The sequence below is a fragment of the Aethalodelphis obliquidens genome, unplaced genomic scaffold, assembly GCF_003676395.1.
Source record: "Aethalodelphis obliquidens isolate GAN/ISIS:26980383/991018 unplaced genomic scaffold, ASM367639v1 scaffold86, whole genome shotgun sequence".
Lineage (NCBI taxonomy): Eukaryota > Metazoa > Chordata > Mammalia > Artiodactyla > Delphinidae > Aethalodelphis > Aethalodelphis obliquidens.
This window is the reverse complement of record NW_020838030.1, coordinates 4627317-4646657: the sequence shown is the minus strand read 5'-3', so window position 1 is coordinate 4646657 and position 19341 is coordinate 4627317. Positions and strand designations below refer to the sequence as shown.

The following is a 19341-nucleotide window of genomic DNA, read 5'->3' as shown; positions in this document are numbered from 1 at the left end:
AAAAAAAAAAAAAAAAAAAAAAAAAAAAAAGAGCTACTCCTGTACTATAAATAGGTTTTTGCCAAATGTGGGTACTTCTGTTCCTTTTTGTAAATCCATGACATTTTTGTTCGATTCAGCAATTTTTCATCAGGCGGGATCTGGTGACACTTTGCACCTGCCTGGAGGAGAGGACAAAGCCCTCCAGCCTCTTGGAAGTTACTGCTAACACACTGTGGATTCAGCGGGTAGCCTGGAATGTTTTCTAGTTTTATACATGTACAGATCCTTTCTGATAGGCTGGACTTAAATTCATTAAATTCAATACTTCTATCAGGCCTCCTTTTTTGGTAGCTAATTGTTAAAAAAACCAAAAAACTAAAAACAAAACTCTCCAGTAGAGAAAGTGTTGGAAGAGACAGAAAAGTAAAGGAAGAGAAAAGATCCAATCAGGTACACTACTTAAATACAACCACTAACTTAACATTTTGAACTTTTAGCCTTTTTTTGGCTTGGTTTTACGTAGTTGAGATCATACTGAGTATAAGTTTTGTATTCTACTTTCTCATTTAACTTTATAACTTAAATATTTTTCCATGGTATTATAAGCTCTTCATAGACATGAGTGCAGCCTTCCTTTTATAAATAACGTTGGGCTATTTCTTGGCATCTTTATTAGTCCCTTTGAGCACAGTTCCTATGCTCTGATATCAGAGTGAAGCGAATGAATCAAACGCCGTACAGTTTTCCCACCTAATCTTATTCTCCTCTTTCAACATTCAGCAAGTAAAATGGGCTTTTTTTTTTTCTTTAGCCTGTTGTGGTACATTCAGTGACACACCTGTAATTTTTTATCTAATTTTTTTGTCGAATTGTTGGGTAGGGAAGAAGAAATGCTGGTACAGAGGCAGCCATATGATTTCGAAAGTGGGATAGGATGGGAGATTTAAGGAAGCCTGCTGGTGCTCAATTAGTTCAGTGTTGGTTTTATTATTTTTTAAACCTGTCTTTGTGTCAAAATGAGATTTCATGTTCCTGTCAAAACTTGCAATTTGAGTACTGTGTTTTTTGTGTTGTCCAAGGAAGATTGAAAACCTATAGCATGTATGTACTCATTTGAAATCTTAAGAATGTATTAAATGTATTACTTTTAAGAAACTGTGATCTTATCTATTTTGACTTAAAAAAAAGCTTTTTTGGATACATTAAATGGTGCTAAGTAAAAGAAATAGGTAAGGTGTGGTGGTGTCATTTGCCAGGCTCTTCTTTCTTGGAGAGGTGTGAAGGCCATGTTTGCTTAAAGGCTTAAGGGGGGCGGGGCGGCGGGGGAGGTGGATAGACAAAGGCAAGAAACCTGCTTTCATTCTCAGTCCCTTCTCTTTCCAGCACTGGATTTTGTTTAAAACTTTGTTTCTTTTAGCTTTATTTTTCTCGTAAAAATGAAATATCACTGTAAAAAATTTAAGCTCTACAGAAAAGTATTAAGAAAAAAAGCATTCACAGTTGGAACACAGGTGGTTTGTTTTTGTTTTTTTTCATGAAAATAGAACCAACCGTAACAGACACCTCATACAGGTGGCAACTAAGTATATGAAAAGATGCTCCACATTATATATCATCAGGGAACTGCAAGTTAAAACAACAGTGAGATACTACTACACACCTAGTAGAATGGCCAAAAAAAAAAAGAATGGCCACAATCCAGAACACTGACAATACTAAATGCCGGTGAGGATGTGGAGCAACGGGAACTCTCATTCATTGCTAATGGGAATGCAAAATGGTACAGCCACTTTGGAAGACAGTTTGGTGGTTTCTTACAAAACATATTCTTATCGTACCATCCAGTAATTGTGCTCCTTAGTATTTACTCAAAGGAGTTGAAAACTTATGTCCAAAAACTTGCACATGGATGTTTACAGCAGCTTTGTTCATAATTGCCAAATCTTGGAAGCAATCAAGATGTCCTTCAGTAGGTGAATGAACACATAAACTGTGATATAATGGAATAACTCTAATACAATGGAATATTACTCAGCATTAAGATGAAGTGAGCTGTTAACCGTGAAAAGACACGGAGGAAATTTAAATGCATATTAGTAAGTGAAAGTAGACAGCCTGCCAATGCAGGGGACACAGGTTCGATCCTTGGTCCAGGAAGATCCCAATGCCGTGGAGCAGCTAAGTCCATGCACCAGAACTACTGAGCCTGCACTCTAGAGCCCATGAGCCGCAACTCCTGAGTCCACGTGCTACAGTTACTGAAGCCCGTGTACCTAGAGCCCCTGCTCCACAATGAAGAGAAGCCACCGCAATGAGAAGCCCATGCACCGCAACAAAGAGTAGCCCCTGCTCACCGCAACTAGAGAAAGCCCGCGCACAGCAACGAAGACCCAACGTAGCCAAAAATAAATAAATAAAAAATTTTAAAAAATACTGTCATCTTTGTTAAAAATAAATGATAAATTAAAAGGGGTAAGGGTGGGCTTCCCTGGTGGCGCAGTGGTTGAGAGTCCACCTGCTGATGCAGGGGACGTGGGTTCGTGCCCCGGTCCGGGAAAATCCCACATGCCGAGGAGCGGCTGGGATCGTGGGCCATGGCCGCTGAGCCTGCGCGTCCGGAGCCTGTGCTCCGCAACGGGAGAGGCCACAACAGTGAGAGGCCCGCGTACCACAAAAAAAAAAAATAATAATAAGGGGTAGGGGGAGAGGGGGGGATGAATAGGTGGAGCACAGAATTTTTTAGAGCAGTGAATCTATTCTGCCTGATGTTATAATAGTGGATATATATCATTATAAATTCGTCCAAACCCACAGAATGTACAACACCAAAAGTGAACCCTAAGGTAAACGGTAGACTTGGGGTGATAATGATGTAGCAGTGTAGGTCCATCAATTGGAACAAAGGTACCACCCTGGCAGGGGCAGGTGTTAATAATGGAAAGGAGACTTTGTTGGGGGGGGTGGGGGTGGGGGCAGGACGTATATAGGAAATCCTGTACCTTCCTCTCAATTATGCTGTGAACATAAAACTGCTCTAGAAAGTAGTCTATTAAAAAACAAGTGGTTAATATCTCACCAGGACTTATATTGAGAATGTGATAAAAACAACAACAACAGGGTACTCAGCTCGCTAAAGCCGTGAAATAGATACCAGTGTTTTGCATTCTTGAAATAGGAACACCAGTGAACTTTTCAGATACTTTCATGCTAGGTTTCTGTATCCCGTTCTTGGCACCTCAGCCCTACTCTATGCTAGTCACTGAGCTGCCTGATACCCTTTCACCGTTTCCCCATTCTGTCAGCACACCTAAGCTCCCTGCCCCAACAGAACATTTTCCTGGGGACTTTCCCCCATTACCACACATACCCAGTAATCCATTGGCAGATCACAGAAGAATGAAATATACTTGTGGTGATAACCGAAAGGGGCAATAATTCTGGATAGGTAAGTGAGAGAGAAACCCACAAAACTAGTTTCAGAGTTTGGAACGTGAAACCTCAGGAGAGTATGAGTTGGCTTAACTTACACTAGATAGCAATAGGCTCTCTCCGTATTCAGGTAGAAAACACAGAAGATTGTTTTGTACCAGTTGGGAGAAGTTGAGTTCTTGAGGACTGGGCTGGCTCTGCAAATGCTTCTGAAAAACCCAGAGGAAATCATAGCGAACCATTTTATCCTCAGATAAATCGAAGGAGAGTTAATTGGGCAAAGGATAGCCTAGCAGCAGTTTGCTAGGGAGGACATGAGATGACATTCTTCACCTGGAGGAGGGTGATCAGATACCCCGGTCCAATGCGGGAATATTGAGAACTCATGCTGCAGTTATCCAGTGCTCAGAAGCATCAGGTGGGAACTAAAGGGGAGGGTTATTCTAGCAGTTCTGGATTACCCTGTCCTGGAGCAACTGCAGAGAGTGGGGGGAATTTGGAGGGGGGTCTGGTGTGTCCTCGGGGTAGCAGTTTTCCAACTATTGGTTTATGGTTTTCCTTGATAGACTTTAGGACTTCCCTACCCTTCCTGTAGATGAGAAAGCAGACCCCTCTGGAACAGACCCCAATACTGGAAATAAATGTACATTAATAGGAAGTTGGCCAAATAAAGTATGGTGCTCCTAAATAAACTATTAAAAAGGAAAAGGTAGATGCTTATTTAAGGACATGAAAAACTATTATTAATTGAAAAACATTTACAGAAAATTGTTTTAAAATTTTTTATATTAAAAATTAATTTTATAGAGGTCTAAAAATATGTGAAAGTATATACAGCAAAGTATTAATAATGGTGGCCCATCCAGGATGAAATTATGGGAAGGTGTTCATTCTCTTTCTCTGTGTCTCTCTCTCTGAGATAATTGAGATAATGGAATAGATATAGATATATAGACATAGACATATAGATATAGATATAGCTATGTCTCTGCCCCAGTTCCTGGCACAGAGCTCCTAAAGCCCTTGTAAATTCCTAAGTGATAAGATCACTAGCGGCACCTTTTTGTTCTAACGAGAGGACTCTGGTGGTCTCCTGGATGACTCCGGGATGGGGTCTGGTCACCAGAAAAGCCAAACCATCATTAGAAGCTTGGAATTTTCAGCCCGCCCCAGCCTTCTCCAGAGAGGGGAGAGGGGCTGAAAATGAGGTTCATAATTGATCATGCCTACTTGACGGAGCCTCCATAAACTCCCAAAGTAGGGGGTTCAGAGACCTTCCAGGGGGACAAACGCACCCACGCTGGGAGGGTGATGCACCCCAACTCCACCGGGACCAAATCTCCTGTGCCCAGGACCCTCAAAGATCTCACCCTATATTTCTCTTCATCTGGGTGTTCATCTGTATCCTTTATCATATCCTTTAATAAACTGGTAAGTGTGTTTCCATGAGTTCTGTGAGCCACTTTAGCAACTTAATTGAACTTGAGGAGGGGTCCTGGGAACCTCTGATTTGTAGCCAAGTTGGACGGAAGTTATAGGTAACCTGGGGACCTACTACTTGGGACTGGCATCTGAAGGGGGGTTGAGGGCAGTCTTGCAGAACTGAGCCCTTAACCTGTGGGATCTGACACTTATCTCCAGGTAGATAGTGTTAGAATTAAGTTTAATTGTAGGACACCCAGCTGGTGTCACAGAGAATTGCTTGTTGTGGGGAAACTACCCCCTCTCCTCCATTTGGTGACCAGAGTGGCAGAAGTGACGTGTTGTGTGTAATACTGTCGGCGAACGAAACTTGGGTCTGCTTGCCCCGTGCAGTAAAGCCAATCTACTGACGCCCGGTTGTGGTGAAGGGGAGTGCAGCGTTTATTGCAGGGCGCCAAGCAAGGAGTCCAGGTGGCTAGTGCTCAAAAACCCTGAACTCCTCGAAGGCTTTTGGGAAAAGGTTTTTAAAGACAGTGTGAGGGAGGGGGTGTTGTGGGGTTTGTGGTCAGCTAGTGGACACTCTTCTGATTGGTTGGGGATGAGATAATTGGGAGTCAACAACATCAACCTTCTGGTCCCAACTGGTCTGGGGTCTACGTGCTTGTGGGCAGTGTAAGGTTAACTTCTTCCACCCAGTGGGGGTTTTAGTATCTGCAAAACCGTTCAAAGAATTTGGCTCAGAATATTACCTATAGCCCTTGAGGAGGAGCTAAAAGTCCTCAACTTTGTTTAATGGCTAAACTGTTATTGTTTTGTCATGCTTGACTGTTCCCCTTTCTTTCTGCATTTTCTCACATTGCTGATTAAATTCACTCTCTGGAACTTGAGGAAGGCCTAGGGGCCTAAAGGTTTTCTACAGACAAAAGAGAGGCAGAGGATGCTGGGGGTGGCAGGGGTGTGGGTTGTCTGTTCTGGGAAGGCCCCATAGGGTCCTGCTGGCTTACAAAGGTAAGGAGAAACACAGAAGGGGGAACTGGCTTTCCCCCTCTACAGGAGGAAGAAAGGCTAGGACTGGGTTTTTTCTCTTTTTGATGTGGACCATCCTCCGAGTCTCTACTGAATTTGCCAGAATGCTGCCTCTGCTCTATGTCTTGTTTTTTTTTTTTTTTTTTTTTTTTGTATGTCTTGTTTTTTTAGCCACGAGGCATGTGAGATCTCAGCTCTCCGACCAGGGATCGAACCCGCAGCCCCTGCTTTGGAAGGCCAAGTCCCAACCACTGGACCGCCAGGGAAGTCCCTGGGTTTTTTCTTAATTCACTCCTTTTTTCAGACAGTGATCACATACTATCAGAAAAACCAATAACGTTATTTTTATTAGAAAAGAAAAAATATGTGCAAAGTACACAGAAAAGTCTTACTGTGGTTGTTTCCTTTTCATCAGCCTTCCTTCATGCCCATCTTCCTGATGTCACATGGGTCCTCAACTCTGCTGGCACATAAGTAGAACTACCCGAGAAGCTTTTTGAAATGCTAGCGCCTGAGTCCCAGCCCAGAACAATCGTGCCTGGGTCTCTGGTTGGAGGTAGGGCTGGGCCTGTAGAGTCTTTTTAAAGCTCCCAGATGATTGATTCTAAGGTGTAGCGGGGATTGCAAACCTCTGATTGTAACTTCAAGGGAATTAGACATGAACAGGTCAAAATGGCACACTATATCACTAATCACATTCGGCCTCAATAACTGTTTCTAACATCCTGGTGTGGAGGCTGTTGGTCACGGAAACGCGAAGTAGGAGAAGACGTGTGCAGGATCACAGGAAATTTTTCAGGGTGAGGTGATATAATAGGGCACAAAGAGCCCTCCCTTTGGAATCAGACTTGGGTTGAATCTTGTCACTTGGCCAGTTTGGCTTGGACAAGTTACAATTGACTTAAGCCTCAGTTTCCCCATCTGTAGAATGGGAATGATAAACCTACCCTGTAGGGTCGTTGTGGGGATCCCAGATAATATGTGTTAAATGCCTGGTACTTGATAGGTGAGTGGCAACTCTGTTAATTAGTGATAGCAAAGACCTTACTTTGAAGAACATATTCTAAAGAATGGGGACAAAGACGTGTGCCTAAGATGGCCTGCTTAGGCCCAGAACTACTCAATCGTCTTTGCAGGAAAGAATCCTAGGACTCAGGTCGCAAGCCCTGAAGCTGGGCAAGAAGGAACACTGCAACCAGGGGCCGGAGGAGGCAGCAGAGAGAGAGGGGCTGCCCGGCCTACCTGTCTCCTGGACGGGCCAAGGCTGTTGCGAACCTTCTGTGGTTATAAAGCCTCACCAAGGGGAAGAGGTCCCCTGGCCCTAGGGGAAAAGCACTACAAGGGACAGCGGCTCTGTGCTTGCAGCAGAGGGGAAAGCAGGCCGGGACTCTACAAATAGAGGAGAGAAAAAGAAGGACCCTTATCCTCCTTTGCCCCTTGCACCTGGGATGTAGGTGATTTTTCCACTCAGCCTCCGTCAGACCATTCCTGGAGCTCTTCTACCTCAAATTCCTCCTTCAACCACTGCTGCAACATGAGACTTCCCCTGAAAAGCAGCCTTGGAGCGCTGGAATGCACCCCATGTCAAACACCAAGGAGGTGCACTCACATAATAGTGATTCCTTATGAGGCTCAGCACTTTACAGTTTACCCTGAGCATTTTGGGGTCTGTTTAAACTTCACAGAAATCCTTCGAAGTGGGTGGAGCAGGATACCCAATTTACAGAAGAAAAAACTGCAAACTGGCTCAAGGATGAAGAGCCAGAGACAGTGACTGAACTAGGACCCAAATCCCAATAGGACCCCAAGGCCAGTGGGCGCTTTTTCAGTATTATCAATGGCGACTACCATTTTTGGATCGCATTCTCTGTGCAAGGAAGACCCTGTCTAAATTGATTTAATCAATATATGAGCGATTGTTTATAAACTAATCTGTTTATAATTGTGTAAATTGATTTAATCCATTTCCTTCGCTCACAGCTCTAAGCAGGAGGAATGATTAGTCCCACTTTAAGGATGTGGAAAGCGAGGCTCGAGAAGTGACATGAGTTGTCCAGGGTCGCAAAACCTGTTGGTAGCAGAGATGGGGCTTGTTCTCAGGGCTGCTCACTTTCCTTTTAGTTTCCTTCTTCTTTCCATAGCTGATGTTTGCAGCTGCAAAGTGGTGCTCTAGTTGCTTATGTGCCTTAGATGATACTGCCTCACTTCTTGGAACCCATTTACTTCTGTGTAAAAGCATAGGCTTATGAGAGTTACATAAAATGATTTATGCAAAGCACATTGTAGGTATAGATAAACGGTAGTTATTGCAATAACGAGGCAGCTTGTAGCTAGTGGTCAGACGGATTGGGTTCAAATCCCAGCTCTGCCACTTTGTACCTGTATGATTTTAGGCAAGTTATTTGACTTCTCTGTACCTCAGTTTCCTCATCTGTAGAATGGGGGTAACACATAAGGTCATTGTGAGGAGTAAGTAAAACAACCTTGGTGAAGTTTGCCCATCATAAATGCTTAATAAATACTAGTGATTATGTTCTCCTTCTACCCTATTCAGTAATTCACTTTGCCCCCCAGTTCCTCTTACCATATTCTGCTTTGCCCCAATAATATTTATCACCTTCTAAGACAATGAATAATGCAATTAGCTACTTCTACTCTCTTTTACTATAATCTATTTTTATTCCCTAACATTACCTATCACCTTCTACAGTGCTAAATTATTTACTTATTTAGCATTTTTACTGCTTATTGTGTGTCTTCCTCCAGGGCAGGGATTTTGTCCTTTTTTTCTTCAGAGGGAACCCCAGCACCTAGAACAGTCCCTGGCACATAGTAGCTGCTCAATAAATATTAGCCCTTAAAATCAGAGTCTAGGGACTTCCCTGGTGGCTCAGTGGTTAAGAATCCGCCCGCCAATGCAGGGGACATGGATTCGAGCCCTGGTCCGGGAAGATCCCACATGCTGTGGAGCAACTAAGCCCGTGAGCTACAACTACTGAGTCCGCTGGCCTAGAGCCCGTGCTCTGCACCAAGAGAAGCCACCCCAGTGAGAAGCCCACGCACTGCAATGAACAGTAGCCCCTGCTCGTAGCAGCTAGAGAAAGCCCGCGTGCAGCAACGAAGACCCAATGCAGCCAAATAAATAAATAAAATTTATAAAAAAAAATCACAGTCTATCCTGACTACCCTATTTAATACAGTCCTCCCCCTGCTCGCTCCGAACACCTCATTCCTCTTTTTCTTTCCTTCCCCCACCCCCTGCCACAGCACTTTGACCTTTTAGCATTTCATGTAACTTACCTATTCAATGCTGTTATTAATTGTTGCTAGTTTCCTCCCCCACTCCCACCCCCGCCTAGATTGTAAGTCCCATGAAAACATGGACTTTGGTAAGTTTTCTCCACTTATGCATCTCCAGCACCTCGAACATTGCCCCACATATAGCAGGTAATTAATAGACTAGCTCTTGAAGGAATCGTATGTGGCAGAGGGCCAAAAGACCTGGAGGTGGACTCAGAAGGTCTCTTGGGACTGCCGCTGAATTCCCGTGTGGACTTGCCCGTATTCCCTTGCTCCTCTGGGCCTGTTTCCCCTCCTGGCGGCTCTGACCCTCTTGGTTTCGCAGCCGCTGGTCCAGCCGGCCGGGAGGCGTCGCGACCCCGGTGACCGCTGGGGGGCAGTAGAGCCCAAGCCCAGCCCCGCCCACTTCCCCGGCGGCCTGCGCTGGGTGGACCCACCAGCCAGCCGGTAGAGAAGCGGAGTCCTGCCGCGTAGGACTCAGTTGTCTGCGTTGCCGGCCCGCCGGCCCTCGGAGCCCGGCCATGTCCTGCTACATCTACCAGCTGCCCGCCTGGGTGCTGGACGACCTGTGCCGCAACATGGACGCGCTGAGCGAGTGGGACTGGATGCAGTTCGGTGAGTGGGCACCCCTGCGACCCCGCTAAACCCCCTCCCCGCCTGTTTACGCGGGTCCTGATTCTAGGGTCTCTCTGTGCTGCCATTCTGGACCCGGGCCTCACTGTGTGCCCTCGGGCAGGCGCTGCCCCCTCTCTGTGGTCATTTGGAAGGTGTTAGGTGATTTCGGAGGATTTCTGCTGTTAGTCTGTCGCTAAGTAATGACTGGCTCGACTTCGCTGTTTACAGTAAAGCCGAAAATGATCGCTCTCAGCAGTGACTAGTGCTTACTGTGTGCCCGGCCCTGATGTAAGCACCTGACACCGATTATCTCATTTAATTCCCACGACAGCCTGTAAAGTGCCTATTTCTCTTACCCCATCTAACAGACGACGAAACGGCTTTAAAGGTAGAGTTACTTTGGGGGGCCAGGGTATGGCGTTGCTAAGTGGCGTACTGGGCTCTGAACCCCGGCGGCTGGCCCCGCCAGGACATCGTAACTTCTTGGTGTATTTTGTTTGTTTGTGCCTGGTGATTGGCTGAGGCCTTGGCCTCCTGGGGGAGGCTGCGCGTGTGGTCCTCAGGCGCCTTCCAGGCTCCACCACATCCAGCTGGTGACTTTGGGCAAGTTGCTTAACCTGTTTGAGTCTCAGCTTCTTAATCTGTAAACTGGCGGTGGTTATGAGGAATGAAAATTGTATAAAAAGCACTTGACACCTATGTGTCAGAGGTTCTTGTAAGTATTAAGGAAGTGTTAACAGTTATTCTCAGGTTCATGTTTTAAGTCAATGTGACTGGTGCCACTTTATTTTTAAAGTAATATCTATATTTTCTTTAAAATTGAGATTATGATATATACCATTCGTACAAAGGGAATATAATATTTATGTACAGTGGAAAGAATAATAATAAAAAGAACATGTATGTTTTTATCCATCCAGTTTGAGGAAATCATATATATTTTAACCTAGTAGTTCTCAACCAGGGGTGATGTTGCCCCCTTAGGGAACATTTGCCGATGTCTGGAGACATTTTTGGTTGTCGTAACTTGGGGGATGTAGTGAGTAGAGGCCAGGGATGCTGCTAAACGTCCTGCAATGCACAGAACCGCCCCCTCCACAAAGAACTATCCAGCCTAAAGTGTCAGTAGTGCTGAGGTTCAGAAATCCTGTTTTAAACCAGTCACAAAAATAATACACTCTTATTGCAAAGTACTGCGGGAAATAAAGAGTAGCTCAAACTCCACCACTCAGGGATACCATTTTTTTTTTTAATTTGGAGGGAGTATTTTTTTAAAATTAATTAATGAATTTATTTTTGGCTATGTTGGGTCTTTGTTGCTGCGCGCGGTCTTTCTCTAGTTGCGGTGAGCGGGGGCTACTCTTCGTTGTGGTGCGCGGGCTTCTCATTGCGGAGCCTTCTCGTTGTGGAGCGTGGGCTGTAGGTGCGCGGGCTTCCGTAGTTGTGGGACGTGGGCTCAGTAGTTGTGGTTTGCGGGCTCTAGAGCTCAGGCTCAGTAGTTGTGGCGCACAGGCTTAGTTACTACGTGGCATGTAGGATCTTCCCAGGCCAGGGCTCGAACCTGTGTGCCTTGCATTGGTAGGCAGATTCTTAACCACTGTGCCACCAGGGAAGCCCAAGGATACCATTCTTTTTTTTCCCACATCTTTATGGGAGTATAAATGCTTTACAATGTTGTGTTAGTTTCTGCTGTACAAGAAAGTGAGTCAGCTATATGTGTATATATATCCCCATAAGGGATACCATTCTTACCATTTGGTTGCCAATAGTAATAATAACAACAGCAGCCGCTAACATGTATTGGCTTCTGACTATGTGCCAGCAGGGTGCTGGGTGTCTTATGCCTTCTAGTCTTTTTTACTAACCATATTTATTTATGTATATACGTTTTCCAAAAATCGTATCATTTTGTACACTCTACTAGCCTGCTTTTTTTCACTTAAACTATATCACAATTATTTTTTCTTGCCAAGCAATATTCTTTAGCAACATGGATTTAGGCTTTTACTTTCAGTGTGTATTTTTATTAACTTTTTTGTGGAAAAAAATAACAGATGTACTAGGTTAAATGGTGTAAATCACGCCCCTGGTACAGAGGGGAAAGTAAATATCTTTCCCCTCCCTGCCCCTCAGCCTCCCCACAGAGGCTGTCCCTGGTAACAAGTCAGGGCACCTCTGAGAATGTCTGTCACCATCTGATTTCCTAGACTGCACTGTGTCCCTTTGCTCAGATGATCTGTGATTTAACTACTTCGACTGTTTCCTGAGCAGTGGGCAAACACTTTGTGGAAGAGACTCTCTCTAGTGTTTTCCATGTTGGCCTCAATTGTGAAGGCCACAGCAACTTCTGTTTCTAGGATGTTGTGGCTATTTTAGAAGGCACACCTATGGCTTTCTTTTTATTTTTATTTTACTAAAATTTTAAAAATTAAAGTATAGTTGATTTACAATGTTGTGTTAATTTCTGCTGTACAGCAAAATGATTCAGTTATATATATATATATGTATATATATATATACATATATATATGTATATATATATATATATATATACACACACACACATTCTTTTTAAAAATTCTTTTTAAAAATTCTTTTTAAAAATTCTTTTTAAAAATTCTTTTCCATTATGGTTAAAAGTTCTTTTCCATTATGGTTTATCACAGGAACTATTGAATATAGTTCCCTGTGCTATACAGTAGGACCTTGTTGTTTATCCATTCTGTCAGTATGTATATTAGTTCGAATCTGCTAATCCCAAACTCCCAATCCATCCCTCCCCCACACCCCCTCCCCCTTGGCAAGCACTAGTCTGTTCTCTGTGTATGACTTTTTTTAAAAAACAGCTTGATTAAGGTATAATTCACCTACCACGCAATTCACCCATTTAAAGTGTACAATTCAGTGGCATCTAGTATATGCAGAGTTGTGCGTCCGTTGCCAAATCAATCTTAGAACATTTTCATTACCCCAGAAAGAAGCCCTGTACCCCTCAGCTGTCTCCCTCAGCACTCTCACACACATCTCCCATTTCCCCCCAGCTTTAGGCATTGCCTATTCTGGACATTTCATATAAATGGAATAAATCATACAATATGTAGTCCTTTGTGACTGACTTATTTAGCATGTTTCCAAGGTTAATCCATGTCATAGCAAGTATCAGTGCTTAATTTCTTTTTTTTTTAAGATTTATTTATTATTTATTTTATTTATTTCTTGGCTACATCGGGTCTCAGTTGTGGCACGTGGGATCTTTCGTTGCGGCACGCGGGCTTCTCTCTAGCTGTGGTGTGCGGGGTTTTCTCGTCTCTAGTTGTGGCGCGCAGGCTGCAGGGCGCGTGGGCTGTGTCGTTTTGTGGCAAACAGGCTCTCTAGTTGAGGCACGTGAGCTCAGTAGTTGTGGTGCACTGGCTTAGTTGCCCCAATGCAGGTGGGAATCTTAATTCCCTGACCAGGGATCGAACCTGCGTCCCCTGCATTGCAAGGTGGATTCTTTCCCACTGGACCACCAGGAAAGTCCCAATTTCTTTTTATTTATTCCTGAATAACATTCCATCGTGTGGACATACTGCATTTTATTTATTCTTCTGTCATTTGATGGGCATTTGGGTTCTTTCCACTTTTTGGCTATTATGAATAACGCTCCTGTGTACATTTGTGTATGTCTCTGTGTGCCTTTACGTTTTCATTTCCCTTGCGTAGATACCTAGGAGGGGAATTACTGAGTCATAGGGTAACTCTGCGTTTAACATTTTGAGGAAGTGTCAGACTGTTTTTGGAAGTGCGAGTACCATTTTACATTCCCACCAGCAATGTGTGAGGGTCCCAATTTCTCCACGTCCCCTCCCCCCAACACTTGTTATCGTCTGTCTTTCTGAGTTTGTAGCCATCTGAGCAGGTGAGAAGTGGTTTCTCGCTGTGTTTGTTTATTTATTTATTTATTTTGGTTGCGTCGGGTCTTAGATGCAGGCATACAGGTTCTTTGTTGAGGCACGCGGGATCTTTTTATTGTGGCGTGCGGGCTCTTTGCTGTGGCACTCGGGCTTCTCTCTAGTTGTGCTGTGCAGGTTTTCTCTCTCCAGTTGTGGCGCACAGGCTGCAGGGCGTGTGGGCTCAGTAGTTGTGTCACGCGGGCTTAGCTGCCCCGCGGCATGTGGGATCTTAGTTCCCCAACCAGGGATCAAACCTGTGTCCCCTGCATTGGAAGGCGGATTCTTTACCACTGGACCACCAGGGAAGTGCCTCTTGCTCTGGTTTTGATTAGCGTTTCTGTAATGACTAATGATGTTGGCCATCTCTTCATGTGCATTTGTACATCCTCTGAGGAGAATACCTCTGACTCCTTAGGGCTTGGAGATGTGCCTCTTGCTCTGGTTTTGATTAGCATTTCTGTAATGCCTAATGATGTTGGCCGTCTCTTCATGTGCATTTGTACATCCTCTGAGGAGAATACCTCTGACTCCTTAGGGCTTGGAGACACCAGTATTGTTCAAGGTCCTCTGGAGCTGCCCATTGTGATTTAGGTTATAATCCAAATCCCTCACCAGGCCTGCCGGGTCTGGCACAGTCTGAGCGCCATTGACTTTTGACCTCCTCTCCTCCAACACCCTCTCATGCCCACCCTGCTCCAGCCACACTGGCCTCCTTGGTCCAGACTCAGGGCCTTTGTACTTGCTGTTTCCTCTGTCTGGGACATTCTTCGCCCTGTCCTCCACGTGGCTAGCTTTCTAGTCTCTGTTAGTTTCCTCTTGCTGCTGTAACAAATTACCACAAATTTAATAGTTTAAAAACAGCCATTATTGTGTTACAGTTCTGGAGGTCAGAAGTCCTAAAATCAAGGTGTTGGCAGGGCAGCTGTCCTTCTGGAGGCTCTAGGGGAGAATCCATTTCCCTGCCTTCACTGGCTTCTAGAGGCTGCCTGCGTCCCTTGGCCTGTGGCCCCTCCTCCACTTTCAAAGACAATGGGGTAGCATCTTCAAATCTCTTCCTCTGACCTCTGCTTCTGTCATGATCTTCTCTGAATCGGACACTCCTGCCTTCCTCTGATAAGGACCCCTGGGCTCAGTCAGATAATCCAGGGTAATCTCATCTCAAAATCCTTAACTTAATGCCATCTGCAAAGTCCCTTTTGTCACGTAAGGTACCATATGCACAGGTTTCGGGGTTTAGGACACTGACGTCTTTGGGGGGCTATAGTCTTTCATTTCTCAGTTCATATGTCACCTTGTTTGAGAGGCTGACCCTGTCCCCCTTTCCTCTTTTTCTTATCAACGTGTTTTATTTTCTTCATTCCTCTTAACATGCTTTGACCTTGTTCCTTATTGGTTTATGTCTGTCTCTCCCTGTAGAATGTCGGCGCCATGAGGGCAGGGACATCACGCATCTAGTTTGCTCCTGTATTCCCAGTGTCTGAGGCAGTGCCCGGCCAGTGGGCAGACACTCAGTGCCACTGGAATGAATGATGGGCTGAAGGATGTGGGAACGGTGGGGACACGGGATGGCTTGGAGCCCATGCTTGGCCAGCTCTCCGTGCTGGGTCAGAGGTCACTGGGCTGGGAGCCAGCCGGGCCCCCCAGGGAGCAGCTCCTTGGCAAGTCACAGCATTCCATGGTTTTCTGTTCAGCACAGTAAGCGACTGTGATTGTCCTTCCAGTCCTAAAGAGTCTCGGTTTCTGCGAGTCTTTTTTTTTTTAGGTTGAAAAATCCTACTGCATATTCCACAATTTATTCTTTTTTTTAAAATGACATTCTAGTCTTTGACTATTACAGATAATGTGCATCATTTTAGAAGAGATCATCCCTTGGGGCTGATTGTGATACCGGGGAGTGGAGGTGGAAAAATCCATAAAGTGATTCAGAAAAGCACACAGCCACAAATACGCACGCTCTTTGGATTGGACGATTTTGGCAGATAATGTGGCTCCCTCCTGCTCGTTTTCCTATGATTGTGGCTGCGTTCATTTTTGCCCTTGGGGGAAACCAGGCTTCTCACAGCTTCACTCACCCCAGGTGTATTCCCAGGGATCCTGGGGCAGGGCTTCCTCTGTTGGACGGCTCTCCATCTTGCTGTCTCATGCGTGTGCCAGCCTTTGTGCACAGGCCTGCTTTGTCCCTGCCCAGCTATGTGCTTCAGGCGAGTGACTGCCTCTCTCTGAGCCTTTAGTTTCCTCATCTGTAAAATGGGGATGAGTTGCTGAGAGGCTTAAGGGACAAGACGCTTTCCCCTTCCCTCAACCAAGAAAGAGTCTTGTTAGTCCGGACAAAGGGCGTTTCACCCGAGGGCGAGGGCGGATCACTTCAGGAAGCTGTGCGCCTCTGCTCCAGAGGGCTTTGAAGATGGGCAAGGTTGTCTACTGTGTCCTGCAAGATTCAGGAAGTCAGACCAGGAGGGATGATCGCCACGTAGTGTTAACCATTGGGGATAAAAGCAGGTTTTCATACAGTGTAGATGGCTTGACAATTGCAGTGAACATTTATATCACATACATATTATTCTATACATATAACTAATCTAATCCTCACAACAACCTCTGAGGCAGGTGCTGTTGTTTTCCTCATTTGCAAATGAGGAAACTGAGGCACGGCAAGAAGTGAAGGGCGTTCCCCAAGCACATGGGAAGTAAGTAGCAGAGAGAAGATTTGAACCCAGGCCTCAGAGTCCAGAGTCTGGGCCCTGAACCCACCACTGTACCATCCTGCTGGCATAAGCATGTATTTTTATATCTAATAGAAAAGCCTGAAAGATTAGAAACAAGAGTATAACCAGTGCTTTTCTTGGGGTCTTCCAAGTGGGATGATCACGGGGGCTTTGATTTTCTCCCGTTTTCCAAATGTTCCGTAACGACCAGGTATTACTGGTGTGTGTTGGGCAAAGAGCCATGGACTCAGCAGGGCGCTCGGCAGTGACTCATCCCCCTGAGATCTCTATCTTGTCTTGACCCTGTTTTAAGGGTCATGTTAAATGCTGGTAGGTCAACACCATAAGAGATGCCACTTTCACAGAGCTACAACGTCCACATTGCAAGGCACCTCTGGGTTTAATTCCTCTTCCTCCTGCATTGCCTGTGAGGAAAAGTGCAGCCCACAGATGTGAGGGCTGGGCTTGGCTTCTGCTGCCGCAGTGGAGCCCCAGGGGCGGCCCTGGGCTTCTGTTCTTCCCATGACATCACGCTGCCTCGGAGCGTGGGAGGTGAGCCCACGAACAGAGCTCGTGTGCAGGGAGGGCTGGGGGCAAGGGGTTCCTTCCTCTTCCCTCTACTCTTTTCTCTCTGCTGCTGGAGGCAGCCCCTGACCCTGCTGACATCACTTCCCATGGACCAGGAATCTGGCCTGGGGTTTCCAGTGACTAAAGTTACAACTCAAGAATTTCCCACCCCTAACAGGGCACTTCTCCCAGAGGCTTTCTCTCTGTGGGAGGCTGTCACAACCTTCCCCATTCCTCCAGAGGGACAGGGACTGTACAATATGATCGCGTCCCTCCCTGGCTCTGAGGTCTTCCATGGTGTCCTGGTGTCCGTGGCTCTTAGGATCAGGTTCAAACTGTAGCCTGGCCTTCAAGCCCCTTCATTACATAGGCGTGGTCTCTTGTCTTCCTCTTCTTCACTCAGTTCACTTATGTTTGTATTTTTCAAACAGAAAAGCTCCGTGGGCTTCTGGTTGACTCACCCCCTGTATCTCTAGAGCTTCTCAGAGGCCTGGAGCTCAATAATATTTTGTTGAATGAATGTATGACTTGATGTTCACGTAGATACCTGCTCCACGATTTCTGAAATCCTGGAACTGAAGTCCGATTATTTTAGTCCTAGTTTAGGGGAATAAAAAATGCCTCCCTCACTTCAGGAAACTCAGCAGAATACTATGTGACCGTTCAAAAATTCCATGTATGAAGAGCTTGTACCAATTTGGAAAATGCTTATGGTATAATGTTAGTAAATAAGGCCTGGATGCACAGTCTTACTTACAGCCTGGCACTAACTGGATCCAGAAGCACCCCTGTGCGTGTGGTGGGGAGACTTTTGGAAGGGAAAGTACCCTCGTGGGATGCGGTGTAATTTATTAGCTTCTTTCCCCTGCGTTTTTCCAAGTTTTCTTTAATGAGCAACCATTTTATAATAGAAAATGAAAAGAAGGAATGCATTAGTTTTAGTATTGTGGACAGTAGCCCCCTGCAAATTGCACAGTGCTTCAGACTTGGCAAAGTGCTTTTAGATCCATAGCTCTCTTGCTCCTAATAGCAGTTCTGTGAGGATGGTGGGCTGTGGATTCATTCATTCACTCATTCATTCATTCATTCAGTTCCCCCTGCCAGGGCTGGGACTTAGAGATGAGGAGAATGAGATGCCCAAGGCAACTTTTTTTTTTTTTTTGCGGTACGCTGGCCTCTCACTGTTGTGGCCTCTCCCGTTGCGGAGCACAGGCTCTGGACGTGCAGGCTCAGCAGCCATGGCTCACGGGCCCAGCCGCTCTGCGGCATGTGGGATCTTCCCGGACCGGGGCACGAACCCGTGTCCCCTGCATCGGCAGGCGGACTCTCAACCACTGCGCCACCAGGGAAGCCCCCCAAGGCAAAATTATAGGAGGCACCTACTCTCTGGCTGCTGCTACAGGTGCAGGACCAGCCCTGAGAATGAGCACCTCCTTCAAATTTGCGCCTTGGGTGCCTCCCCTGCCTCACTTTGGTCCTGGCCCTGCCCCCACTCTGTGCCAGGCACTCTTCTCTGTTCTGAGGATCTAACAGTGAACGGAACAGAGAAAACTCTCTGCCTACTCGGGGCTTCTGTTTGGAGGGCAAGTTCTCTATTACAGTTGAGGAAACCGAACCTCCCATCCCACTGGGGAAGTGACTTGCACATAGCAAATAAGCAGCTAAACCTCAAGGCCCCTGGCCCTCTCGTCCACTGGTCTTTCTCCTAAGTCTTGTGTGGCAACCAAATTGACATTTACATTAAAGTGTGAGTGCGCTGGTCCCCGCGGGCACTGAATGACTTGGGCTGCCTGTGGACCCCAGCTCCTGGTGGAGTTTCAGGTAGGATGGGGCCAGGCGGCTTTGTGGTGGACAGAGCTGGGCCAGCATGGTGACCCTCTGGTGGAGGGGCTGCCCTTCTGGCTCTAAGCATCCCTTTTTGCTTGCCTTCCAGCCTCCTATGTGATCACAGACCTGACCCAGCTGCGGAAGATCAAGTCTATGGAGCGGGCGCAGGGCGTGAGCATCACGCGCGAGCTGCTGTGGTGGTGGAGCATGCGGCAGGCCACCGTCCAGCAGCTGCTGGACCTCCTGTGCCATCTAGAGCTCTACCGCGCCGCCCAGATCATCCTCAACTGTGAGTTACCAAGGCCCCCTAGCAGCCAGCGTGAGCTGTGCCCTCTCACCTTAAAATCTTTCTTGGAGTTTCCCTGGCGGTCCAGTGGTTAAGACTCCGCGCTTCCACTGCAGGGGGCATGGGTTTGATCCCTGGTTGGGGAACTAAGATCCCACATGCTGCTCGGCATGGCCAAAATGTAAAAATAAATAAAATTAGAAAACCTTTATTTTTATTTATTTATTTATTTTTGCGGTACGCGGGCCTC

General features: G+C 46.0%; 1 protein-coding gene across 1 annotated transcript in view; it reads left to right on the top strand.

The window, feature by feature from the left end:
* Nucleotides 1–9614: 9614 nt before the first annotated feature.
* IRAK2 (interleukin 1 receptor associated kinase 2) overlaps nt 9615–19341 on the top strand; it is a 58660-nt gene continuing 48933 nt past the window's right edge. The window contains exons 1-2 of the mRNA XM_027093695.1: nt 9615–9774; nt 18912–19094. Coding sequence (XP_026949496.1) covers nt 9681–9774; nt 18912–19094 — 277 coding nt within the window. The 5' untranslated portion in view covers nt 9615–9680. The remainder of the gene's footprint in view (nt 9775–18911; nt 19095–19341) is intronic.